At 45.3% G+C, this 26593-nt stretch overlaps 1 protein-coding gene across 1 annotated transcript in view; it reads left to right on the top strand.

Moving 5' to 3' along the window:
* LOC126252387 (cuticle protein 38-like) overlaps positions 1 to 26593 on the top strand; it is a 59192-nt gene that overhangs the window by 11304 nt on the left and 21295 nt on the right. The window contains exon 3 of the mRNA XM_049953278.1: positions 7330 to 7620. Coding sequence (XP_049809235.1) covers positions 7330 to 7620 — 291 coding nt within the window. The remainder of the gene's footprint in view (positions 1 to 7329; positions 7621 to 26593) is intronic.

Here is a 26593-nt window from a genome sequence, read left to right as displayed (position 1 = left end):
AAGATCTTTTTTCCGTACGATCACACAATCTAGAAGGTGCCAGTGCCTGGATCTTGGGTGCATCCACGTCGTTTTATATTTATCGGGAATCCGAAAATATGTATTTGTCAAATAGAGTTCAAATTCAGCACATAAAGTTAAAAGATCAAGACCATTTGAGTTGCATTTTCCAATTCCACGGCGACCAATGACTCTATTCCAGGCATTGAAATCACTGCCAACGCAAGTATTGAAATCTCCGAGCAACAGGAATTTATCCGCAGAAGGAATGCCCTGAAGTACGTATCGGAGATCTTGGTAGAACTTGTACTTCTCTTCATCGGCATATGGCAGCCGATGAATTATGAAAGGGGATGGTAGGCAAAAGTACAACGCTAGGACAGGATGAGAATAGGAAAATGGGGACAGATAGGACGTTGTGGGGCACACTTTGTCTGGCTCCACCCCTTCGGCCTGTTCGGCTTGGGTGACCCTTCTGGTAGCTAAGCTACCGGCGGCATAGCCCTCCGGATCCTGAGCGCGCAAACCTCCTCGCCCTCACGGACGGTGCTTCGTTAAGGCGGTGTCCCCTGAGGATTGCGGGATGTATATACAGCCACATCTGTCGCACAAAATATTTGTCCGTTGACCATGGTTTCGATTCCACTAGATCAATCTTCATCAGAATAAAAAATACACGGAATACATGTAATCACACCAAGGTTAAAAAAGTCTGAGCAAAAGTGCTCTCGTCAAACAGAAATGTCACAGGAATAAGAACTAAATTGTAAAAGTAAACATGATTTATCTAATTGACAATCATGTTATAATGTACATGTAAAAGAAGGGAACTAGCTTTTCGACTTATCTGGCAAACTTACGTGAATCAAAACATCTTGCCATATTCGCGCTTGTTTACTTGTTAATATTAGTTCCCATATCATGGAATATAACACAATGGTTCAAGTAATGTAATGTAACGTCATGTTGTGTAACAGGACACATACCATCATGTAATTCACCATGACATTTGTCGTGCAGTATGACACAACGTGTCATTAAAGTTTAAGATGCATGCATCCCCACTCTGGGATACTTCCTATTATACTGTACGTGCACCCTCCCATCCCCTTCCCCACCCCGCCTTTCGGATCTTTCACACTGCTGATGCATCCCACTCTCTATACGAACATAAATTTGTCTATTTGTTCTTACACCCCTCACCTTACACGTAACAGTGGTTGGGACTAGTAGAGTTCATTGAGATTTTTTTTTCTACGATAGGAGCATTTTTCATTCTGGTTCCCATCTTTTGTCCTATCGTAATTTTAACATTAGTGTGTCATAGCATAGCAACCGATATAGATTTTGTTGACACGGTCGACAACTGATCCGGTACATGTTTTTGTATTGTCTTTCGAATCGTGTTGCTTATATCGTGGCAACGGATAAATCTTTCAAGAAAAAGCAGGAGGACCATTAATTACATTGTCCACCTTTTTAAAAAATTTAAACAGATTCGCACAGCTCTGAAAATTAGAAGTGGTGCGCATAAAAAACTCTAAAAAAACGTCTTTTTGCACGCAAAATGAGAATGAAGCTAGATTCTGGAAATCGAATTTTCAGTTTTATAGTAAGAATTAATTTGTTATTTGACTCCATTTAAACCGTTTCCGCGCATTCAGTTCACGAAGTAACGAATTATACGCGCTACATTTAGATCGAATGTAAATCACCGTATCTCGACAATGCAATTAAACTACTGGATAAAAAAAACCGTTTTGACTTTATTGGACTACGCGCAAAGTTTGAACCGCTTCGAACAAGTTTAATATACAGAAGTGTTGCTCAGAAACCTCCCAGAAAAAATTAAAATGTGGTATCTAGACAGCGGATAAAAAATGTTGAATAAAGCAAGTACGTTTTGACTTTATTCATTTATCTACCTTCGGGCATAGCTTGAACCTATTCGACAAGTTTAAAGTATAGAAGTGGTGCACTCCAAAAACCCTAAGAAAGTGATTATTACACTTAAAATACAAACGGAGCAAGGTTTTTTCAAAGAGTTAAAACATATCTTAGACAATGGTCCGATGCACTGGTGGATCAAATTTGAACAATCATTCTCTCTCCAGTACAGAGTCTGATTTTGCACATAAAATCGGAACGAGGGTAATTGCTTTTGCATTAATTTCAGGCCAAAAACTTTTTTCTTCAAAAGGAATTAATCGATTCGCACAGCTTGCCTGGGCTCCAGCTCCAACTATAGTGAAACAGGGGTTCAAATATTTTTAATAATGACCGCCGGTCTGGGATTAACTAAAAGCATTTTGTTCTGTGTTGCTAACTCAAATAGGGACCGAGGACCAAGATCCGCCATCGCCTACATAATCCACGATTCTGCGCCCTCCCTCTTCAGATGTATTTGTTACAGTGCACGATAGAAAAACAAATACTTTCCCTTAACCATATGGGTTTGCCACTAGGTTGAAACTACGTCCACTGATAAAGTGCAGTCGTTCGTGTTATGTACAGAACCATTTGAACACGAGCTTGAGAACTTCCAAAGTGCACTACGGAAGTATTGTTTAGGCGGTAACGTCAGAGATACTAAGTGTACGATCGGATTATAGAACCTACATTACGAAATTAAAAACATGGGAGAATAAGAGTTATACTATTCATTCGTTTTGTAATTATTCACGATTTAAGTATAATACTTGACAGCACAGAAAAAGACAGATGATAAGTGTTTAACGATCCTTCGACGTTGAGGTAATTAGAGATGGAGCATGAACTGAGACTGGACAGAGACGTGGAAGGAAACTGGCCGTTCCTCTCAAAGGAATCACCTCTGTATTGACCTTAAGTGATTTAGGGGAACCTAATTCCTTTGGGAGATCAGAAGCCTGGCTATCTCCCACCTCCCCCCACTCCTCCCCCCCACTACCAGTGGTCGAGTTGAGTGATTTGCTACTGCAATAACTAACATAGCATATTGTAGTTCAAAGACTTTTTTGTGATGCATCCCACATACAGGGTGAAAAGTATTTGAACCGACAAACTCTGGGAGGCTGTAGGGGACATCAAAACAAATATTTTTCCCTAATGTCATTTTTTCCCATGAGGAGTATTTAAACCGGTAGAGGAAGATTTCTCTGGCGGCAAATTAATTAAACCAACAAAGACTTTTCCATTTTTGTATGACCAAGAGACAACACATTAACACAACCAAATTTCAATTACAGTAGATTTTGAAAAATGCCTCCATTGACACGCAAACAAAGATTACATCGTTGGATCATGTTCTTTCTGACACGGGCAAAATCCCAGGCGTATCCTGAATTGTTGCTGCTGCTGCTACTATCCGGGCAAACAGATCCATTTTTGATGAAACAGGACTTGCGTAAACAAGGTTGCGCATCTCTCTCCACACAAAAAAGTCCAGAGGGGACATATCTGGGTATCGAGCAGGCCATGGTACAGGACCACCTCTGCCAATCCACGTTTCTGGGAACCGTCGGTCCAGAAATCGACGCACACGATAGCTGAAATGTGCCGGCGCCCCGTCATGTTGGAACCACATACGTTGTCTTGTAGGGAGCGGGACGTCTTCCAGCAATTCTGGCAATGCTCTGGCGAGAAAATTGTAATAGCACCTGCCATTTAATGGCCGAGGTAGCAGATACGGCCCAATTAAACAGTACCCAACAACACCAACCCACACATTAACGAAGAACCGAACTTGATGAGTGCTAGTAACATGTGGGTTATCCTCACTCCAAACATGCGAATTGGGCATGTTGAAGACTCCATCTCGCCCGAACGTTGTTTCATCGGTAAACAACACGGACAATGGAAATGTAGGATGCATTTCACACTGTTCCAGGCACCACTGCGAAAATTGTGCTCTGGGTGGATAATCAACTGGTTCCAAGTTGTGGACACGCTGTAAGTGAAATGGAAGTAACAACTGCTCTCACGGGCTGTTCTTACATTCGTCTGATTCGTCCCCATGTTACAAGCAGTTGCACGAGTGCTGATTGAAGGATCCCGCTCCATATGCTGCAAGACAGCTTCCTCAAGTTGCAGCGTTCTTACCGTGCGACGGTGACCCTGTCCAGGTAATCTGCTAAATGACCCGGTCTCACGCAGACGTTGGTACACAGCAGCAAAGGTCGTATGATGCGGGATACGGTGATAAGGATATTGTTGATAAACCTGCTGTGTAGCTCGTCTGTCGTGGTGCGCTACGTAGTACGCATTAACCATATCAGTGTACTCACTCCAGGTGTATCGCTCCATTACTAAACAGAGACAATGCACTACTACACTGGTGGACAGCAGTTGCCTACAACTGAAGATCGTAATGCGGCCTCTAACAACTGAAGACCATAATACGGCCACCACCGGTTTAAATTATCCTCCTAGGAAAAAATGACATTAGGGAAAAATATTTGTTTTGATGTCCCCTACAACCTCCGAGAGTTTGTCGGTTTAAATACTTTTCACCCTGTATATTTAGACCAAAACTCTCCCAGAGAACTCTGATGAAGCGATCGTCATGTACCGTTCCGGGGGTGATAGCACACGCCAAGAGTAGTGCATTTGTTTCGAGAATGCGAGCAGAAATCGAACGAGATCAAGAGCACAACTGCGCAATCTGCGCCCGCCGACCTAGACTGCTAAACGGTCACTCCGCGAGGCCTCGTGTCCAGAAGCTGCGGGGTATATAAACCCGTCGCTGCAGCTTACCGGCACCAGTTGCTCGCAGACGACAACTAACACTCCCACACCATGTACAAGCTTGTGAGTATCCCTCTCTTGCTGCGTGTCTGAACGACTGTAAGTGGTGAAAATGTAGGTTGCCTCATGCTGGAACTATCTTACCATTCATGAATGTAAAGTGTTATAGTCGATAGCAACTACAAGATTACAAATGTTAAAAGAAAACTGTCAAAATTTACTAGAAAACTTTATTTAATCTAGGGAAGTTGAAATGAGACTAGGTATGCTGTCTCGGCTATTACTTGTAAGAAAGACCTGTTTTCAGTGATTGGCAGAGCTATATGTTTATAACGTTATACAACAGTAGGAATTGGTTCCTTAGAAATCAGTCTGGACTCGAAGTTTTTGAGGCAGGGGGTCATTGTATTTGTTCTTAGGGATAGTTCGTACGCTCAGAGGCAGCACGCTTAACATGTGAAATCCGTATTGTGCAGTGTTTTTCCTGTTCTGTACAACAATTACTTGATTAAATTACTTGTGAAGACATTAGGGAGTAACAGGCACAGACAGACATGGTACACCAACTGTTGGCCTAATTCGTCGCTAGTTATTTGGTGCTCTTTGCTGTGCATATATTTAGCTATTTCGTATTCTACACGATTTTTGTTTATACTTTTGGAAAATCCGTGGTTGTACGTAGTTATTGACTTTTGTAGAATTAGTATTTTATGTTAATCGTGTTCATGTTTGGGTTTTGTTGTTCACTCCTTATAAAATGATAATGTCGTGTGACTAGGGCCTCACGTCGGGTGGACCGTTCGCCGGGTGCAAGTCTGTCGATTTGACACCACTTCGGCGACTTGCGCGTCGATGGAGATGAAATGATGATGAACAGGACAACACCCAGTCCCTGGGCGGAGAAAATCTCCGACCCAGCCGGGAATCGAACCCGGGCCCTTAGGATTGACATTCTGTCGCGCTGACCTCTCAGCTACCGGGGGCGGACTATTCACTCCTTCTAATACTGTGATTAACGATGTATAAACCCCAGTTATATGGTTTGTCACGCCACAGCCGTTGTGATTCACCTTAACAGTATCGTGTATAACAGGGGGTGCTGACGAGTGTATGTCAAGAAGTAGTTTAAAATATTTCGAGATTCACTTTTAGCGAACAGAAATTCAAGTGACGGTCTAATAGTGTTGGCTGAAGAAAGTACTCGTATGGTACCTCATTCAGTCCAGAGCAGAAGTTTTATCTGCGCTAATTCTATCTACAGGGGATTTTCATCGATTTTATGTTTGCATCAGACGTTCCTTCGTGTACTGAAAGCTATATAGTGTAACAGATCTTGCATGTTTGACGTCAGATTTCACCACGGGGAAAGCTGAAAAAATGGCTTTTAGAAATCTTTTACCTGTCCCTTTTGCTTTCTATCGACTGTCGAAGAGTAGTTTTTGTTAGAAAATGTAGCTTTGTGTTAATCAGTGGCTGCAAACACAAGAGGAAAACTAATTTAACCTGTCCATCTCACCATCCTTTGCATAGATGAATAGAAACCTTCCAAAAATAAAAGAGGTTTTGGAAAATTTACAATAATTTCAATTGAAGCATATAGTAAAGCGAAAACATCAGACATTCATTAAAGGTTTCCAATTCTGTGTTTCTGAGCAAGCCTCCAGAAAACAAAACAAATAAGAGAAATCTGTGCCCTCGAATCTCTTTATAAAACGTCTGGAGCAGACAAGAACATCTGAACTAACACCCTACATTCAGTAAGGAGTTACACAAAACCAATAACTACCCGCAAATTAAACGGCCTAGAGTGGTAAGAAAAGTCTTAAAAAATTAAAGATTTTAAGAGAAAGTCAAGAAGTCATTTCGGTTGTAACATGTACAGTGTCTACAGTACATATTTATAGAGGCTACAGCTAAAGTTTTACGTAAGAACCTTTGTCTGGAAACGAAGGACTTACATTGATAATTTTCGGGATGTGTCTCAACCACATTAAATGTTAGCAACCGAAGTGGCGTACCGCTAAGGCACTTGACTCTAATTTGAGAGAGTGGTAGTTGGAAACCACATCGTGTAATTCAGATTTATATTTCTTACTGTTTGTTTAAATTATATAAGGTAACTACTGGTTACTTTAAAGGGATGTGGGCAATTTCTTACTCTGTCTTTCCTCATTTTGAGTTACTTCAATAATGACATCGATTGTCTACGAGTGTTTACATGTTACATCCACTTGATGTTTCCTGTTTCGCTGACAGCACATACTATATTTGTGGCAGGCGCGATTCATCATACACTTGCAATTTTTGAGCGAGTGTACTTCAACTCTATCAGTATATACAACTTGTGAACGAGTGGGATGGCCATCAAAGGAAACGATAATACGACAACGAGAGGAAGGAAAACAGAATCGATTTCGTTTTTCTTCATAAAAAGGGACGGCCAGTTTCTGGACATATTTTCCAATGTAGAACTTCATCTATCAGTTTCCGTTTACGACCTGTAGGGCAGTGACCAGTCAGTTTTGGAATACGGTCAGCTTGACAATACCGTAAATATTATCGCAGATAGTTGTAAAAAGTGACTTCATATGGTGGTACTTGCAGGTGATCCTGATGTGCGCCGTGGCCGCCGCCCACGCCGGGTACCTGGGAGGCTACGCCGCCCCCGCCGTCGCCGTGGCGCCTGCTGTGGCCGCCCCTGCCGTCGCAGTGGCCCACGCCCCCGTGGCCGTGGCGCCCGCCGCCTCCTCGTACGCCAACACGTACCGCGTGTCGCAGACCGCCCGCCTCCTGGCCGCTCCCGCTGTCGCAGCCGCCCCCGTAGCCTACGCCGCCCCCGCCATCCACGCCCCTCTGGCCTACGCCGCCCCTGCTGTCGCTGCTCCTATCCTCAAAGTGCACTGAAGTGAATGCACCATACTAATGGTGTTAAACGATCTAAATGTATTACTATTTATGTAAGAAATAAAAAGTTATTTAATTATATTTTCCATCTATGGGTCTTTTATATTATTTTTTAATGTACATGTACTTATTAACTTACACCAATTTTCTTCCCAAGGAGAAATCACTAACATTTCGATATCAGGACCACACGATACATTGTGTTCATTTTAACGGAGGACAATGAAAGACCCCGAAAACTACATATCAGATCAGAAAAAGTTATAATTCCAATTTCTTTGTTTCACAGGAAAACTTCCAATGAAAGCACACTCGACCCGTCACCCACCCCGGGAGTAGGTGGTAGGGGATAATTTTGAAATCTTCAATGGGAACCCGTTTTTTTTTATAGCAGATTACTATTCTACGGCAAAATCCAATATCCAGTGGTACGTGGGATCCCCACCTTCATGCTGCGAGGGTCGGACAGGCCAGTATTTGATAACTTCTAATAGGAAACCCCATTCGCAACGTTGTATTCCACCGACATATCAAACAGGGGACTACTCGACGCGCAAGGTGGCTATGGCTAGAGACAAACGCTACTCTACTTTTCCAATTAGAGTAAGTGTTCAAAAGTACTACCACCAACATCAATACACCTAGTGATCCTCTTTTCAAGTGACCGTACACATCACAGAAGTATATCTGCGAGAATGTCAGCTCAGATGTTTCTGATGTGGTCGACCTCGTCTTCACAGACTGTTGGACTTTCTGGTACACCTTATCTTTTAAACATCTCCACATACAGAAATCCGGTGACGTCAAATCCGGCGACCAAGCGGACCATTTAACAGGGTCACCTCTGCCGACGCACGGATCAGTGCAAACACGGTTTAATATCTCCCGTGATTCAATTGTGTAATGCTCAGGGCAGCCGTCGTGCTGAAACCAAATACGCTGTCGAACGACCAGGGCGATATAATGCTGTAGCACCGGTAGTTCCTGCTTCGAAAACGTTCGATATCTCCGTCCATTCAACGTACTGTAGATAAAATATGAGCTAATGAGTTTGTTTCCATCATGGCACACCATACTTTAACCGACCAAGAACGTCGGTGGTCAGCTTGCCGCAAGCAGTGAGTATTGTGTACACTACAGCAATGCATGTTAGGCCGGTTTATGCTCCAGTGATGTGTGAATGTAGACTCACTGAAAGATAGTGTCTCGGCAAAGAACGTGGGAGGTCCCGTTCTCCTGTAAATGGTCTCTAGTTCCAGCCGCTGCCTACCTGAAGAAGTAACACAGTATTACTTCATCGCATTACGTGCTATAGTTAACTGCAACCTCTTACCTGTTTAAAGAGCCGTTTTACATGTCCTCCTCAAACTGGATGTGACTTGGCACTCGTCTCTGCAGAGAGTTACGAATTCTTTCCAATAACACAAAATCGTAAAATCTGACAAGACTGTACCATTCGTTGCAGCAGTTCTTCAACGATTGTAATGGAAGTGCTGTAAAATTCGCTTTTCAGATGACCCCAGACAAAAAATTTAGAGGAATGAAATGACCTTGGAGGCCAAGCTAAGGAGCCTTCCTGACCTATCCATCATGAACTGTACATACGCTTTAGACGGCCTCTTACATTAACAGGAAAATGTGGTTTTGCCCCTTAGCCACCACCTCTCATGTTAGTACCATATTCCTCAATGCTAAGCAAGTAGAATGTTCTCAAGAAGTACTAAAAGCTACCACCGTAGAAAGAAAAGGAACCCCTCTGCATCAAGTTTTCTTGACAAACATTGTGGCCTAAAGAGAGGTTCACTTTCTACACAAAATCATACATTTAGCGACAAGTGTTGCTGTTGTGGTGACTCGTGAACATAATTAGGGGTTACGACAATGCAAAGAATGTACGAGTATTATCGACGTTACATATACCATTGTTTTCAAGCCCAATGCGTCTTTCTGTCGGTATGATGAAAAGGTAGGATCAAGTGTTTTGGATAGCCCTTGAGCTAGGGATCATTGGGATAACCAACACAAAGATCACCTTAGTGTCACCACCTTACAGTACAGTGTTAAAATTTGACTATTGCACACTTCCTCCTGCTTAGCAAGTGGAGCAGATAGGTTGGTCCTGTCTGCTTTAGAAGTTGTCTACTGTGGGTTTGATGGGACTTAAGGTAGCGCCATTAGTGCATGGGTGGTTACTCGGAACACCCCCGCCCCCCCCCCCCCCCTCCGCCCGCCATCCCATCAAAAAAAAGTGCTCGTAACTATCTACATTTTTGCCGTCACCAGCAGACCAAACCCCTGCCAAGGATTCCAAGATGGATAAGCACAAAAAATGGCTGTAAGTTTTACGATGTATTCCCAAGATTCTGATCTCGAAAAATTTTGAGAATTTTCTTGATATCTTTATCCATTTCCAAGATCCACAGGTTCAAAGTTACCCTACTTCTACACATAAAATCCCGTATGATGCGAAATCTAACTAACAAATAGCCGTTGCAGAATGTTCATATTTTAACAATATATTCAATACATTTCATCTAGGAGAGTCATTTCACCATTTAAGAAATGTTTATCCATTACCGAGAAACATCCGAAAAACGTATGCTTTGGGTACCAAAATCCAGCCGCGGATTCCGAAACGAATATGCATAGCAAATGGCTGTAATTTTTTGCGGAGTATTCGTAAGATCCCGATCTCGAACAAATTTGAAAATGTTTTTCATATGTATATCTGTTTTTGAGATCCATTGGTTCAAAGTTACCCCACTTGCTCACGTAAAATACGGTGTGAGGCGAAAATGTAGTTTATTAAGCGACGTAGCACGGAGAAATATACTGTGAAGTGTCTCCATTAGCATCTGAGAACCCCATGTTGTAGTACTGGAGCACGTGCAAAACTTTTTGCACGTAGAATCCGGTCTGAGGAGTAAAATTAGTTTTGTGTTCTTTCAGTGTTACATAAGTAAATTATCCAAGTATTACTGACCAATACATTTCTTTTCGTTCGAGGTAAAGGCGGTGCTACAGCAGGGAAAGAAAGGAAGCCAGCGGAAAAATGCTCCTATCGGAGCACAAAAAATTAAAAATATGTTGCTGTTTATTTAAAAAAGACTGGCTGAGAAGAGTGGTAACAGCTGCCTCATTCTACCTGCCTCAGCACCTTTGAAAATTATCCCAATAACGTTGGGTGCGAACATATTGGCGCTTTTTTAGACTGAAAGAGAAGAAAACAGTTGCAGTGTAAAGAGACGGGAAATTAACAAATACAGGAAAATAGTAGCTGTTTCTTTTTTAATAGAAAGAGCGAAGTAACAATGACAGTATGAGGTAAAGAGAGATACACAGTGGCAGTGGAATATCGTTGTCAGTGTCAGGATAGTGTTAGGAAAAGAGTGGAGACAGTGCTAGGGGGGTGGAACAAAGAGAAAGAGAAAGTGGAAGCGAGTGAGAGACAGTAATAATGAGACACAAAGTATATGACAATAGCAACGAGGAAGAGAGAGAGAGAGATGGTGACGGCGAGATGAGGCAGCAGTAGTAGCCAATAACGAAGGAGATATTATCAGTAAGAGAGAGCAAGAGAAAGAGACAGTGACAGTGAGAAAAAACTGTGGTAGTAGGACAGAACGAAGGGGCTGTGGCTGTGACACAGCAAAGAATGACGGAGAGACACGAAGAGATAAAAAAAAACCTAATATGTTCGTATTGCAAAATTTTTAAAGGTGCTGAGGAAAGTAGAACAAGGCAGCTGGTACCTCGCTTTTCAGTCAGAAGCTTTAAAATAAACAGGAAAGTATTCGTTTATTTCATGCTCCAACAGGAGCATCTTTCCCCTGGTAAAGTGTTCCTTCTGATGGTTCAAATGGCTCTAAGCACTATGGGACTTTACATCTGAGGTCATCAGTTCCATAGACTTAGAACTACTTAAACCTAACTAACCTATGGACATCACACAAATCCATGCCCGAGGCAGGATTCGAACCTGCGACCGTAGGAGCAGCGCGGTTCCAGACTGAAGCGCCTAGAACTGCTCGGCCACAATGGCCGGCTGTTCCTTCTGAACTGATTGGCTACAGGCAATTTCATCCACTGGAAGCACGAAGCTCAACGACCAAAGCTCCTATCACTAAGACAAAGAACTGTTAGAGATAGTATGGCTACAGTGAATAGCACTGTAAATTTCTCCCTACAGTGCCAGAAGTGTGAGTTAGTACAGGCACATGTGCCACTGTTTTTCTCGTCGTAGTTCCTCAGCTTCGGGAGTAGTGCTGCAGGCCTTCCTGCTCACTGTTGTCGGAGGGATACACGTAAATGTACGACTTTTCAGGGTAACATATAGCTTCCAATTCATCACCGTCAGCCCTACCTTCCACTGTGACTTTACAGACATGCGACGTGTGCTACGACTGTCAACTTTATCCATTCTATCCGGCCCGTATGTACGGCTTGGTTACAACAGTTCTGTAAAAAACACCGCGTTGCGGACCGCTTCAAGTGCACAACGAGTAAAGCGTAACGGTGCTTATAAGGAATGAAACCAATGGCGGCTGGTACCCATCCATTCACAATTACCACACACCAAGTAGAATTATATTTGTTCGTCTACATGAGCACTTACTCAGTTCCAACAACATACAACAGTTGATACTGCGTGTATGCACGTCAATGCATTACTGATCGGATTTATACAAATTTATACAAACTCTTAATTCAAAATAAAACACACACAGATAAAGACACAGACACACACGCAGATCGAGAGAGCGCCCACAATCGAGAGAGAGTGAGAAAAGAAAGGTTTTGAGTTCTGTATATCAAAAGATGCAACCAAACTGATAAACGTAATACTTAAGTAAGAGCTCCCAATTACCATAGTATCTTAATATATTTTAATGTTATCTGATGAGATACGGCATAGGAAGAAAGACACGAGTTCACTTTTTTGTCGGTTCATTAGAAATCTTAGCGAAAAAGTAATTCTTATGCTACCATAATTTACTTATTTGCTCTGAATAGCAACTTATGTAATTGGGTTATGGAATAACCCCTAAATAAGAAATGAAGCTCTCATTGGACAGAAATGTGAGAAAAAGTTATGTATGGTACTGACTAATGATTTTCTTCCAAACAATGTTTAAGGAATAATGTATTTTCCATACATCATCGCGGTACAATTATTTTCACACGATATTTATTGGAAATATGACACTGATATGAGAAAAAAAGTAATCTCCCAAATTACGACATTAGAAGGAAAATGATCGTTACTCTTAGTTAAGACTTACTTCAGAAAAGAAATAAGTCAAATACGCTGCCAACTAAATCTTTAACTGCTTACCTTACATTAAAAACCGATTAGATATCGAGGTCAAGTTCGAAATTCAGTTCAATGACTTCTTTACAGGTATCTCCACTTATTTCATGGACAGTTTTTTGAAACTTCCTGGGAGATAGAAAAACTGTGTACTGGACCTAGTCTAGAATTCCGGACCTTTGCCTTTCGTGGGCAAGTGGTCTATCGACTGAAGTACCCAAAAACAACGGAGGATCGTTCCTCACAGCTTTACTTCTGCCAGTGCCTTATCTCCTACCTTCGAAACTTCACAGTAGCTCTACTGCGAAACTTACAATGTTACCACTCCTGGAAAAAAGGATATTGTGAAAGCATGGCTTAGCGACAACCTAGCGGATGCTCCAAGGAAAGTGTGGAAGATACGAGCCAAGGTCCCGGCGGAAGTACAGCTGTGAGGAGGGCTCGTCAGTCATGCTTGGGTAGTCCAACTTGCTGTTTGCCGTCCGTTACGGAGTGGCGAACACGTGCGTTTAGGTTCCCATTGGCCACGTGTTGTGCGGGAACTTGTTTACTTCGCGTGCGTGCGAGTCGTTAACCAAAAGTTCACTAACGCAACATTGAGCACTTCTATAGGAAGAACACTATTGACATAACGTTCCAAGCCGCATGTACACGCCCCCTGGCATATGGAGTAGGAAAGTGTTTGCGTGATGAACTCGATCTAGATCCAGAGGACATCGTTGGTATCAATTTCTTGATCACGGCCGGTGTCGTCAAAGTTAAGACGACCAACGAAGGTGGTTACCGGCGCTGCCAGCAAGCTCCATATATCAGCGCTGTTACCATTGAACATGCAGCCCTAGACATGAGGACCCTCCGTGTTTCCGAGCTACCTTTTGAGGTACTCGCTGATTCGGTTATCCCCACTCTTAAGCGGTACGGGACTGTCATTAGCCATGTGGCTGAGAAGTGACAGACTTTTATAATGTATCCCGTACTCACTGAAGTAAGACAGGGAAAACTCCTACTCACGAAGAATGTTCCTTTCTACTTAAATATAGTCGGTTGTCTTGCAATTATCATGCAATCTGGGCAACCGCGCACATGCTGAGGATGTGGTCAGGAGGATCATGTTCGCTCCGATTTTGTGCAGCAAATCACCCAGATTCCACACGCGAAGCTGAACACCATCATCGTCCTTCGATTCCACCATTTACTTATGTTGAAATGACGACGCCTACGGCGTCTGGCTGCGGAGATTGGGATAGATTACCACTGTAGATTGACGGACACGTTATTGATGAGCCATAGAGGGAGTCGCCAGATATACTCGAACAGCAGGGAGATGGCCCCGAACACAATGAGTGGACTGATGTTGATCCACGAGTCGTGACAACCCAAGCTTTTCTCGCGGAAGGGGCAGGCAATTCGGATCTAGACAAATTCTGACACGGAGTCTCACGTAATTAATCAGCTTTCGCTCTGCAAACAGAAGAAACGCCGATGGACGACGTCTGGTGACTGTCTCTTGTGAACGGTTACACACGATCTTACTGGTCTCCGTCGTGTCGTGGACGCACCTGTTACGATGGGGTCGGCCGATAGTACTCTCCGTTTCGTAGTTGAGACTTTTGATTTTTCTTCGCCTGGAAATCCGTTCGGAGATGGAGGAAGCGATGGAACACGGTCGCAGCCGCGAGGAAACACGACAAGGGCGTCCTGGGTAACCACTGTAACACACCGGCAGCCTCTCTCCAGAGAATCGTATGCGGACGACGCGGAAGACGACATTTTTGCGGACTCAGCGCTTGTTGTATAGGGAGAACTACACCACCACCCCTATCCCCAGAGGAAGGCATATTAACAGAGGCGACAGAGCGGCGCTGGGTTAACATAACTCGGCACGGTTCACCCGGATGACTGTCACTACCTTAAGAGGGAGAACGTCAGTCATATCGAATCGCGACTATCAATATCAGCATAGTGCGGTCGCCCGAAGCTGTCATCGTTACGCGACGCACTACATACGGCCGACACTGACAGTGACCTCACTGGAAGAGGTATACGTTCTTGGTTTCTTGGACATGAATACCTCATGGGTCGGATATGGGCAGTGGCGTCGCAGTTCTTCTCAAGGAAGTTTTATTGGCCACTAATGTAAATACCTTCCGAATTCCCGAGACATGACGCTTACGGTCCAAGGAATACATTTCGTCTGCGATTACGCACCGTCGGGTGTCGGAATGAGGCGTGGACGTTCATTATTCTTTGTTGAAGATTAGCCGGTTGATTTGGAGAGCAACTAAGGCGGTCATCAGTACCATCTTTGGTGAAGAATTAACGCAGCTATGCAGATGCAAGATAGATGGAATGATGATCGGGGGCCATTTTATTTGTACACGATCTCCCAAGGATCTAATTCCTCGCCACTCACAACGCCCAGCGCTGTCATTCACGTGCTCGGCTTGGTAGACACTTTGGTCAACATCTGTGCTGATAGACCGGTTTCATGCACTTCACGAAACATTCGTCTAGCAGAATTAACGAGGTATACACCGTCCGCTCTCTCAGGAATGCGGGCACGGCAGACGAGCTGTGGCCGACAGCCTTTACTGACCACATTGCTTACATCTGTACTCACACGTGGACACTACAAGGAGTGGTACAGCCACAACCTGTGGAAATTCAACACCGCTCACCTCCCATCACCGAGATATCAGGCGGTGGTGAGCGACACGTGGAGACTGTGCCTTTGACGACGAGGGTCGTACATGTCAGCTTTACAGTGGCGGCTGGACTATGTCAAGCCGAGCCTTCGACGTACATTGAAGGCATTTAGTAGCGAAGCTGCGGCATGGAGGCGCAGCACTACGGAGCTCTGTTATGCCATCCTCAGGGAGTGTTCTTCTATGCTTCCATAATGCCATACGAAAATGGGCACCAAATAATAAACCGGGTCCGGATGGGTTGCCCCTGGAATTTTATAGGACGTTCCGGAGGCTATTAGTGCTCTTATTGGACGACTGTATATCAAGAACTCATGAAGCCGGACGTGCAACTTCAGGCTGCCTTTGTGGGAGGTATCATCATCCCCATACGTAAGGCTCGCGGAAGATCACGTATTACGGACTTGTGTTACTACCTTTGTTGAACTGTGGCATGAAAATTTTCATACGCCTATTGGAGTCTTGAACTCGGCGTAAGACGTCTAGAATCTTGTCAAAGGATCAGGCATCGATGGGTGGGATGCATAATAACCGTGCCGCTCTGTCTCACTACAGGGATTTGACTGCCGTCGCTTACTTGGAGCTTTGGCGGTGACAGACTTTAGTCAAGCTTTTGATTGCGTACTTAACTGCTGCCCTTTAGAATATGCGATACCCGGCCGCTTTCGTCGAGGTGGTGCTCCTTCTCCTACACGGCGCAACATCGAAAGTACTTGTCAACCGTAGACTGTCGAAAACCTTGCAGATTCGCCGCTCTGTTACGCATGGATGTCCCTTACCGACGATACTGTACCCTGTAGCAGCTGCAACCGTTGTTGTGCGATCTGCGAAACAGCCTCACGGGATTGCCTATCGGTGGCACCCTTTTAAGGTGCACTGCGTGCGCAGATGATTTGTGTGACGAACATGACGTCGGAGCCGTGGATTGGTGAGCCTCTTATGGAGAAGTGTAAATGTTCATAAATCGGTGGCTTTGAATATTCGTACTGACACCTGTAAGCGTCGTCCCACTCAGACTGTGCGACATAATCTGCTGTCTTGGTATCGACTTCACGGTCGACATCCCACGGAAGACGACCCTTAATTACCGGAGCCTCTCGCGACGTGCTGGACTTGTGGATCCTTGCGTCCTGGCTTTTGATCTTCATCAGCGGACCGAATTTCTTAATGCCTATGAGGTATCGCGAATTCCACTTGTGGCGGAGACGCTACCAATGCCTGAACACACAACTCGGATCCTCATGGCTGCATTCAGTTCATTTGTCAGTGCTTTAATGATATCTAATGTACGGTACGACTCCTTCATTCTTCCTAAGGAACGCTATTAAGTTGACCCTGTCAATGTTCGTGATCGAGCGGTGTCTCCCTACGCTGGTGTGCACCTCAAGCCTTGAGGGTGATGCCCGACCACTGTCGAGGGCATACTGATTGACCCTCCAGTGGCGCTTACCGAGCTACCGGTGCCAGAGACTTAGAAAATGCAGCGTGTCTCCTAAAGACACTGCCTAAGTTCACTTTTCGGCCTCTTCTGGAGTACAGCTGCGCGGTATGGGAACCGCATCAGATAGGATTGACGGAGGACATCGAAGACGTTCAAAGAAGGGCAACTCGTTTTCTATAATCGCGAAGTAGGGGAGAGAGTAATGCGGTCATGATACACGAATTGGGGTGGCAGTCTTTAATACAAAGACTTTCTCGCTTCTGCAGGACCTTCACATGAAATTTCAGTCATCAGATTTCTCCTCAGAATGTGAAAATATTTTGTTGGTGCCCACCTACGTAGGAAGAGCCCGCCTGGCTACCCGTGCTGCCTGACGCACTGATTTCAGGGCAACCGCCCGGCGGATTAGTGTCGAGGTCCGGTGTGCCGGCCAGTTTGTGGATGGTTTTTAAGGCGGTTTTCCATCTGCCTCGGCGAATGCGGGATGGTTCTCCTTATTGCGCCTCAGTTACACTATGTCAGCGATTGCTGCGCAAACATCTTCTCCACGTACGCTTACACCATAATTTCTCTACCACGCAAACATAGGGGTTACACTCGTCTGGTGTGAGACGTTCCCGGGTTGATACTCTGGGGTCAAACCGCACAATAACCCTGGTTTCGTTGTGGGGCGGAAGTGAGGTGAGTGGACTGCTGTAGACTGTTGTGGGATTGTGAACCACTGAGAGCTACGGCGGAGACGAAGCCTCTCCGTCTTTTCTAGGTCTCCAGTTCCATACAATACAATACGTAGGAAGAAATCGTCATCACAATAAAATAAGAGAAATCGGAGCTTGCACGGAAAAATGTAAGTGTTTGTTTTCCCCGTGCGTTGTTCGAGTGTGGAACCGTAGGGAAGTAGATTGAAGGTGGTTTGATGAACGTTCTGCGAGGTACTTAATTGCGAATTGCAGAGTAATCATGTAGACAAAGACTTAGATGTTCTCAAGCCTACAACTTTCGTCTTGTGGTCCGTCTTTCCTCTGCAGTACCTTCATACGTCTTTGATAGTTCTTTCATACCTTGGAATATTTGCTTTCTATCTTGATGTGAACCACAGTAGACCGAGAGAGTTGTCCCAGTGGTCGGCACACTAGACTCGCGTTGCGGAGGACGACGGTTCACAACCCCGTCCGGACATCCGCATTTAGGTGTCACCGCTCTTGCATGTCCTAATTTTCAATCTGCAAATAGGTCATTTCAGTTTCACACACAACTATTTTCGACTCTCCAGCGCTGCTCACCATAATCAGCTCCTTCGCTGACCCCATTGCTGCGCTTCACTTGTTCTTACAACGCTTTCTTCCTTGATTTCTCAGCCCGGCAACAGTTATAGAACCTTTCTCCCCCTTTCTGAACCTTCCGTTGATTGCCTGTTTCTGCTTTTTTGGTAACACCAACCTTTATTGTAACTGATGACTACCATTAACTTACACCATACCTTCACGTTAATTAGGCCCCATCAGGATTAGGATAGCCACTTCTATAGCTGCTTTGCACCACGGGTAACAATCTGACCAACGCCAAAAGATCCGGCTGCGCTGCAAGAGCTGCATCCAGTTGCTGTCCTCTGCTGATACCGGCCCCGTCACTTCCGGAGATGCTGCCCCTTTTCCACTGTTCGTGCTACCTATCGCTGATGTTGTCGGCTGTCAAGATCGTCGTCTTGTCACCAGGTCCGAAGAAACAAGATCACAGGCTAATTATGGTTCCTGACTTGCTTAAATAACTGAGTTTCGATGAGGATTATGGCAAGCTGGTAAATGAAAATTAAAGTTTGCATTCGTGCTAGTAAATATACGGTTTCTCACTAAAATAGCAAGTGTATTGGTTTTTTTTATATTTTTATTTTACTGAGAGCGTACAGTACAGTACGATGAATACATGGTGCATCTGAAAAATTCGTAGAACGGTCTCAAAAAATAAAGGAAACAAGAATTGCAAGCAAAATACACGTCCTGGCCTTCGTATTAATCACCAGTAAACACATTACACTTTTGACATCTGTTGTAAAGCTGATGGTAATTGTCAGAAAACGCATCTTGTGAAAACACTCAAAGCATCGTGGTCACATGTTGTAGGATGTCCGTATCATTAGAGAATATAAGATATGAGATCTAGAGCTACCAACGCGATCCAGAGACCAAGTGACTAAGGCAAGCTCTTCATCGTCTTCTCCGCCTTCCCCGCTAGAGTTTCACGATGGGTCAAACCTTTGGTATAAGAAAAAGGTGGTCAACATCACCTTAGTCTTGGATTTTGTCGGCCGACGCTTTTGGGGGCAGTGGAGACGATAAACACCGTGCCACTGATCGTATTGGAAGCAACAGGTCTTATCTCTTGCAATAACGAGGATGTCCAACAACGCATGACCACGGTGCTTTGAGTGATACCGCAAGAAGCGTTCGTTGACAGTTTGGAAAAGCTTTATAATCAATGTCAGAAATGGGTGGTAGCGAATAGTGATTATTCTGAAAGCCAGTAAAGATATTTGGCTTCTAAATTTCCTTTATTTCTGCGATCATTCGCCGAAATTTTCAGGGACACATTGTTCACAATTAAAGTTGTAAGTGAATTGGCAGGCTCAACGATTCATCAGTCGTGATGGTGTACCTGTTGTCTCGGCAATACTTAACCAGATGTTTCAAGTGGATGCGAGTATGTGTTGAGCAGGCCAGGACAGCACGGAAAACATGGGGTTTTGTGTTATCTTGTCAAAAGATAACATCACGGAGGTCTCAAATACAGTGCACAACCATTGGCCGTAACACGCTCGAAAGGTAATAGCTGCTATCCAAATTACCAGCTACCTGAACCAGAAGTGATCTTTCTGTGTATCTCAAGGCACTCGGTACCACCACGGTTGGTGCTGGGCCTATGTGACGGTGACGAAAACAGTCTGTGTTCTCGGAGCCTCCACACATGAATATGACCATCATGATGCTGTACGCAGAACTGTGACTTATTAAAAAATGCGAAGGGCGCTCAGTAAATAATGCAACACATTTTTTATGGAAACAGGATTCCAATACAACATATTAACCCCACTCTTTTGCCTACAAAACCCCATTTTTCAACATAATCTCCGTTCAATGCACCGGCCTTACGCCATCTTATTGGAAGGGCCCGTGTGGCCACATGTACTACTCTAGTGGTCGACTTCGGGGCCAACATCTTGCTGCACGAATAACTTCCCCATCATCTGCGTACTACTTCCCGCAGAGTACAATCGTCATTGCGCCAAATAGAGGGAAGTCGGAAGGAGCGACATTCTGGGTGTAGGGTGGATAAGGAGGAACTGTTCAATGAAGCTTTATGACCTCCTTTCGGATGCACAGATTTGTGTGAGACGTTACGTTGTCATGGAGAAGGAGATTTTCGTTTGCACTTTTGTGGCGACGAAAACGCTGAAGTCGTTTCTTCAATTTCCTGAACAGTACACTTCCGAGTTGACTGTTGCACCTTGATGGAGAGCATAAAACACAGTAATCCCTTCAGAGTCCCGAAAGACCGTGGCCCTGATTTTATCGGCTGAGTGTGCGGCTTCGAACTTCCTCTTCCTAGGAGAGATGCTGTGTTGCCACTCCATGGATTACCGTTTTGTTTCCAGTTAGAAATGATGAACCCATGTTTCACATCCTGTGACGATGTTCGAGAAAAAAATTGTCACATCAGCCTCGTACCGCGCAAGCGATTCCGATTCTGTTAGGCGGCGAGCAACCCAACAGGAACATACGTTTGAGTACCCCAATTTGTGCACGATTGCGTCAGCACCACCAAGAGAGACATCCAGCTGTGCAAAGAGGTGTTTGACTGTGATCCGTCGATCACCACGAATGAGAGTGTCCGCATGTAACAACACTGCAGGAGCTGCAGCTGTAAGCGGCTGGCTGGCGTGCGGGAGATGTCAGGTTTGCGCGACCTTGTTGCTATGACAGACGTCTTTCGCAACGTACTTTTCTTCACTGCCAGTTCTCCATAGACATCTTGCAAACGTCTATCAATATCTGCAATGATGTTGTTTTCCGCCAAAAGAAACTCAATGACATCTCTCTGCTTCAAAAATGGCTCTGAGCACTATGGGACTCAACATCTGTGGTCATAAGTCCCCTAGAACTTAGAACTACTTAAACCTAACTAACCTAAGGACATCACACACATTCATGCCCGAGGCAGGATTCGAACCTGCGGCCGTAGCAGTCGCGCGGTTCCTGACTGAGCGCCTAGAACCGCTAGACCACCGCGGCCGACATCTCTCTGCTTGGAATGCATCTCAGTTACAGACGCCATTTTGAGGGCAGCCACGAATCGGAACTTCATCAAACTATAGGGGCTGAAGCGGGAATGTTTCAAAATTTCCTATAAAAATTTTGCATATCTTCAACCGCAACTAGCCGAAAAAAATTGTATCATTATACGAGGGGCGTTCAGAAAGTAAGCTCCGATCGGTCGCGAAATGGAAACGACTATGAAAATCCGATAAAGCTTTGCACAGATGTGTTGGGTAGTGTCTCTAGTATAACCCCAGTTAGCATCACGTCGCTCTTCTCATTTCTGAGCTCGCAGTGAGTGCGTAAAGATGTCTAGAAAATAGTGTCTGCCGCCAAGTACGAGGGCCTGGTGAGAAATTTCGCCTAAAGCTATGCAGCTAATATTACATAACTGTCGTGCTGTTTCTTCTTCAAGACAATTCTCAGCCGCATTCGGCAGGGGCAATGAAGATGCTCCTGCATCGTTTTCAAATGGAAATGTGAGATTACCCACAATACAGTCCGCAATTGTCTCCCCCTGAGTTTCATCTCTGGTCACATGAACCGCTGTCTTTGAAGACAACATTTTGACACAGACAACGAGGTGTAGGCCAGCGTGGAGAATTGGCGGAAAGCACTGGCGGCTGCCTTCTATGATTAGGCTATTGAAAAGTTGGTACAACGTTATGACAAAAGTCTAAGTCAGAACGGCGACTACGTAGAGAAGTAGCTGAAAGGTGTAGCTAATTGTTACAAGTAAAACATTTCTGATGTTCACTGTGGTTTCAATTTGGCAATCAATCGGAGCTTACTTTCTGAACAGGCCTCGTATATTGAACGCCTCTCAAGAATGTTTCACCACTCTTGTGTACGTAACTGTTACTGGGTGTACCTTTCTCTTGTGAGACGGCAGACATGCATAGCTGTATGCCTGATGGTTTGACAGCCGATGCAGTGCGACGCGAGTCCCGGCGCATGTGGGCACTGATCGTGAGGAGATGGCATGGGAGGTTACACGCTTGTCTGTCAGACACACCTCGACCTCTGCTAAAGGCAAAATATACGGGGCACGAAATAAACCGGCGGTTAGATGGGTAACAGGTAATCTGAAGGTTTCCTGTCAGTATTTTTCCCCAGCCGAGTGGCCGTTGCAGATCCGCGCGTTGTGTGAGGGTGTCACGACAGCAGAAACTCAGAAGTCTCAAATTATTTCACGGACGCTGCATAATACACAGAACAGGCAATAGTACCACATTAAAGAGAGAATCGAAGCGAGGAAACATGTCCAACCATCCAGACTGTATATGCAATAGTTCTTCAGATATTGACGATACACCACTCGAATGCACTTTCCTCCTCTAAAAATTAATTATTTTTAACCTTCCTAAGCGATCTTCGTGAAAATATTCTCGACTTGTAGCGCCTGAAAAGCAGTGTCTTATAATAGCTTGAAAGTTCCTATTAGAGCAATACAATTTGAGTTAATGAGCCAGACTATTAATTCTAAGGGGGTTAAAAAACTATTTTACTGCAAAACAAGTCGAAAAAAAGGGTAGCGGCAGAATCAGGCTCCAACAGCTATCCGCAGAAATTCGATCATTCACTGACTGTCGGGGCTCAGTTCGAAGAGGGATTCATTACTGAAGACAGTTCTACTCCACTCAATGATATTCCAGGCCAAAGACGTGTCTAGAGACGCCACAAACAGCGATGGGCTACCACCTGCTGCTGCCTGCTATATGGTCCGAAACCAGGAGTGAGGGTCTGCTGTGCCACGTCTTTTAGTACCAGGCATCCGCGGCACGCTTACAGCTTAGCAGTACGTCGAAGATTTTCTACCCTAATTTTTTTTTTTTTTTTGCCATTCGTGGCAAGCCAACTTGGACTTACATTTCAGCAAGATAATTTTCTGCTTGTCTTTTGGTTGCCAAACCCTACCTTGGCAAGAGAGGTTGCCGGATCTCCCCCCCCCCCCCCCATCTAATGCTCAAATTGGACAGAATTTGGTGCTATGTTCTTCAGGAGTGAGACACCCGCTAAACCTGCAAGTGATTAGGATGTGGAAAGGGCCAAATAAGGTGTCGGTCAGGTTCACTCAAAATTGTAATTTATTATAATTTAATAACACCTTTAAACCAAAACAGCACATAGTCGTACCTTTAGAACTATGAGTTAAAAAAAGGCAATTATTTCACGGCTGAGGGCCTCCAAACAAGAAATCTTAAAAGTCAACAAAATAAAAATGCAGTTAAAATAGCAAATAAAATAACTAAAATATATATGGTATCACAGCTAGGCTGGAAAGCAACAACGCAAAGGTAGGAAGAACTAACATATGCAAGGTGCAATACAAGCGGCTGAGGGCCACCATTAAAACTGAAAATTTTAAAATATACACTCCTGGAAATTGAAATAAGAACACCGTGAATTCATTGTCCCAGGAAGGGGAAACTTTATTGACACATTCCTGGGGTCAGATACATCACATGATCACACTGACAGAACCACAGGCACATAGACACAGGCAACAGAGCATGCACAATGTCGGCACTAGTACAGTGTATATCCACCTTTCGCAGCAATGCAGGCTGCTATTCTCCCATGCAGACGATCGTAGAGATGCTGGATGTAGTCCTGTGGAACGGCTTGCCATGCCATTTCCACCTGGCGCCTCAGTTGGACCAGCGTTCGTGCTGGACGTGCAGACCGCGTGAGACGACGCTTCATCCAGTCCCAAACATGCTCAATGGGGGACAGATCCGGAGATCTTGCTGGCCAGGGTAGTTGACTTACACCTTCAAGAGCACGTTGGGTGGCACGGGATACATGCGGACGTGCATTGTCCTGTTGGAACAGCAAGTTCCCTTGCCGGTCTAGGAATGGTAGAACGATGGGTTCGATGACGGTTTGGATGTACCGTGCACTATTCAGTGTCCCCTCGACGATCACCAGTGGTGTACGGCCAGTGTAGGAGATCGCTCCCCACACCATGAGGCCGGGTGTTGGCCCTGTGTGCCTCGGTCGTATGCAGTCCTGATTGTGGCGCTCACCTGCACGGCGCCAAACACGCATACGACCATCATTGGCACCAAGGCAGAAGCGACTCTCATCGCTGAAGACGACACGTCTCCATTCGTCCCTCCATTCACGCCTGTCGCGACACCACTGGAGGCGGGCTGCACGATGTTGGGGCGTGAGCGGAAGACGGCCCAACGGTGTGCGGGACCGTAGCCCAGCTTCATGGAGACGGTTGCGAATGGTCCTCGCCGATACCCCAGGAGCAACAGTGTCCCTAATTTGCTGGGAAGTGGCGGTGCGGTCCCCTACGGCACTGCGTAGGATCCTACGGTCTTGGCGTGCATCCGTGCGTCGCTGCGGTCCGGTCCCAGGTCGACGGGCACGTGCACCTTCCGCCGACCACTGGCGACAACATCGATGTACTGTGGAGACCTCACGCCCCACGTGTTGAGCAATTCGGCGGTACGTCCACCCGGCCTCCCGCATGCCCACTATACGCCCTCGCTCGAAGTCCGTCAACTGCACATACGGTTCATGTCCACGCTGTCGCGGCATGCTAGCAGTGTTAAAGACTGCGATGGAGCTCCGTATGCCACGGCAAACTGGCTGACACTGACGGCGGCGGTGCACAAATGCTGCGCAGCTAGCGCCATTCGACGGCCAACACCGCGGTTCCTGGTGTGTCCGCTGTGCCGTGCGTGTGATCATTGCTTGTACAGCCCTCTCGCAGTGTCCGGAGCAAGTATGGTGGGTCTGACACACCGGTGTCAATGTGTTCTTTTTTCCATTTCCAGGAGTGTATTACCATAGTCTTTTAAGGCAGAAGGCAGCAATCTTTTTGCTTAAAGAATAATTTCAAGAATAAGGTTTTAAGCGGCTTAAGGCCCACAATTGATTTTCCAAAATTCAAAAATACATAAAGTCCAGTAAAACAAGCATTTTAAAATAATTGTCTATGATAGATTATTAACAGACGATTAAACAGCGGTGAGTAAACAAGACCGGTGAGTAAACAAAACAGCATTCAGAAGCCCTCAGAGAGGTCGGTCTGCCCTCGTTCTCTTAGGTGAGACAGGTGGTGAGCCCATCTACACTTGATCCGTCGGAACTCAACCACGGGAGAGCCACAGCCCGACCGACAAACGACTTACTTGTCATCAATCGGTACATGAGAATTCAAACACAAAATGTTATGGGCGTGATTACTCACAATCTAATATGTATATGTATTAAGCTGTCAAAACTAACCATCGTGTTGGACAGCGACAAATGTGAGGAACGGGCAATGCCTGAAATTACGTTAGTGGCTAGGGCAGGTAACCGGAGCACTAACGGTCACAAGGCAGAAAATTCAGCTTGTAAACTTGAATTTGAAATACGGTAATATAGTTAACTTCACCCAAAAGGAACACTGCCTGAATTTAAGTCAGTGGCCAGGGCAGCTAACCAGAAAACTAACGGCCACAAGGCAGAAAATTCCACTGGTGCACTCGAATTGTAGTCAACAAATATAGTTAATTGCACTGCATGGCGGCTAAATTTCAGCAATAGAAACACTCCGTGTTGCTCACAGGAAAACCTCTTCAACAGCGAAAAACCGAAACGAACCAAACAACATGAATGGACGTGGCTTGGGTAGTTGAAACCACTACTCAACTTTGACGTACTGGGTTGGTGAATCACGAAGCTCGTAGCGATCGGACAGCTCCACACACGCTCCGACACTGCGCAGGGACTGCCAGCGGACCCAGCCGACTGCACCACGCGGAGCTATCTTCCCTGATCCGCCGCAACCGACCGACTCCTCTCAGAATGCCTTCAACATAGTCGTCAGTGGAAATAACGCCAACTACACACATAACCTGACAAACACTTGCACGAAGACCTGAACGATACCCGACAGTAACTAAGCACGCACGAAGACAAATCGGAAGCACACACACACACACACACACACACACACACACACACACACACACACACACACACACAGCCGACTCATGAACGATCGGCGAGCCAAAACGCGTCGTCCGGTAGGACGACCGACCGACAATCCACCAAGACTGTGGCCCAGCTCAAGTGATGCATGGCGGCAATGATCGGGCGAGCCATGTTGACACAGACCTCACAGCTCCAAACCTACTGCACTAGTGCCGAATTGCAGCTCCCCGATTGGCAGGTCCGGACTGCGCTGCAGACA

The sequence above is a fragment of the Schistocerca nitens genome, chromosome 4 (genome assembly GCF_023898315.1).
Source record: "Schistocerca nitens isolate TAMUIC-IGC-003100 chromosome 4, iqSchNite1.1, whole genome shotgun sequence".
Lineage (NCBI taxonomy): Eukaryota > Metazoa > Arthropoda > Insecta > Orthoptera > Acrididae > Schistocerca > Schistocerca nitens.
Note: the sequence above shows the minus strand (reverse complement) of the source record. Positions and strands in the feature narration are given on the sequence as shown.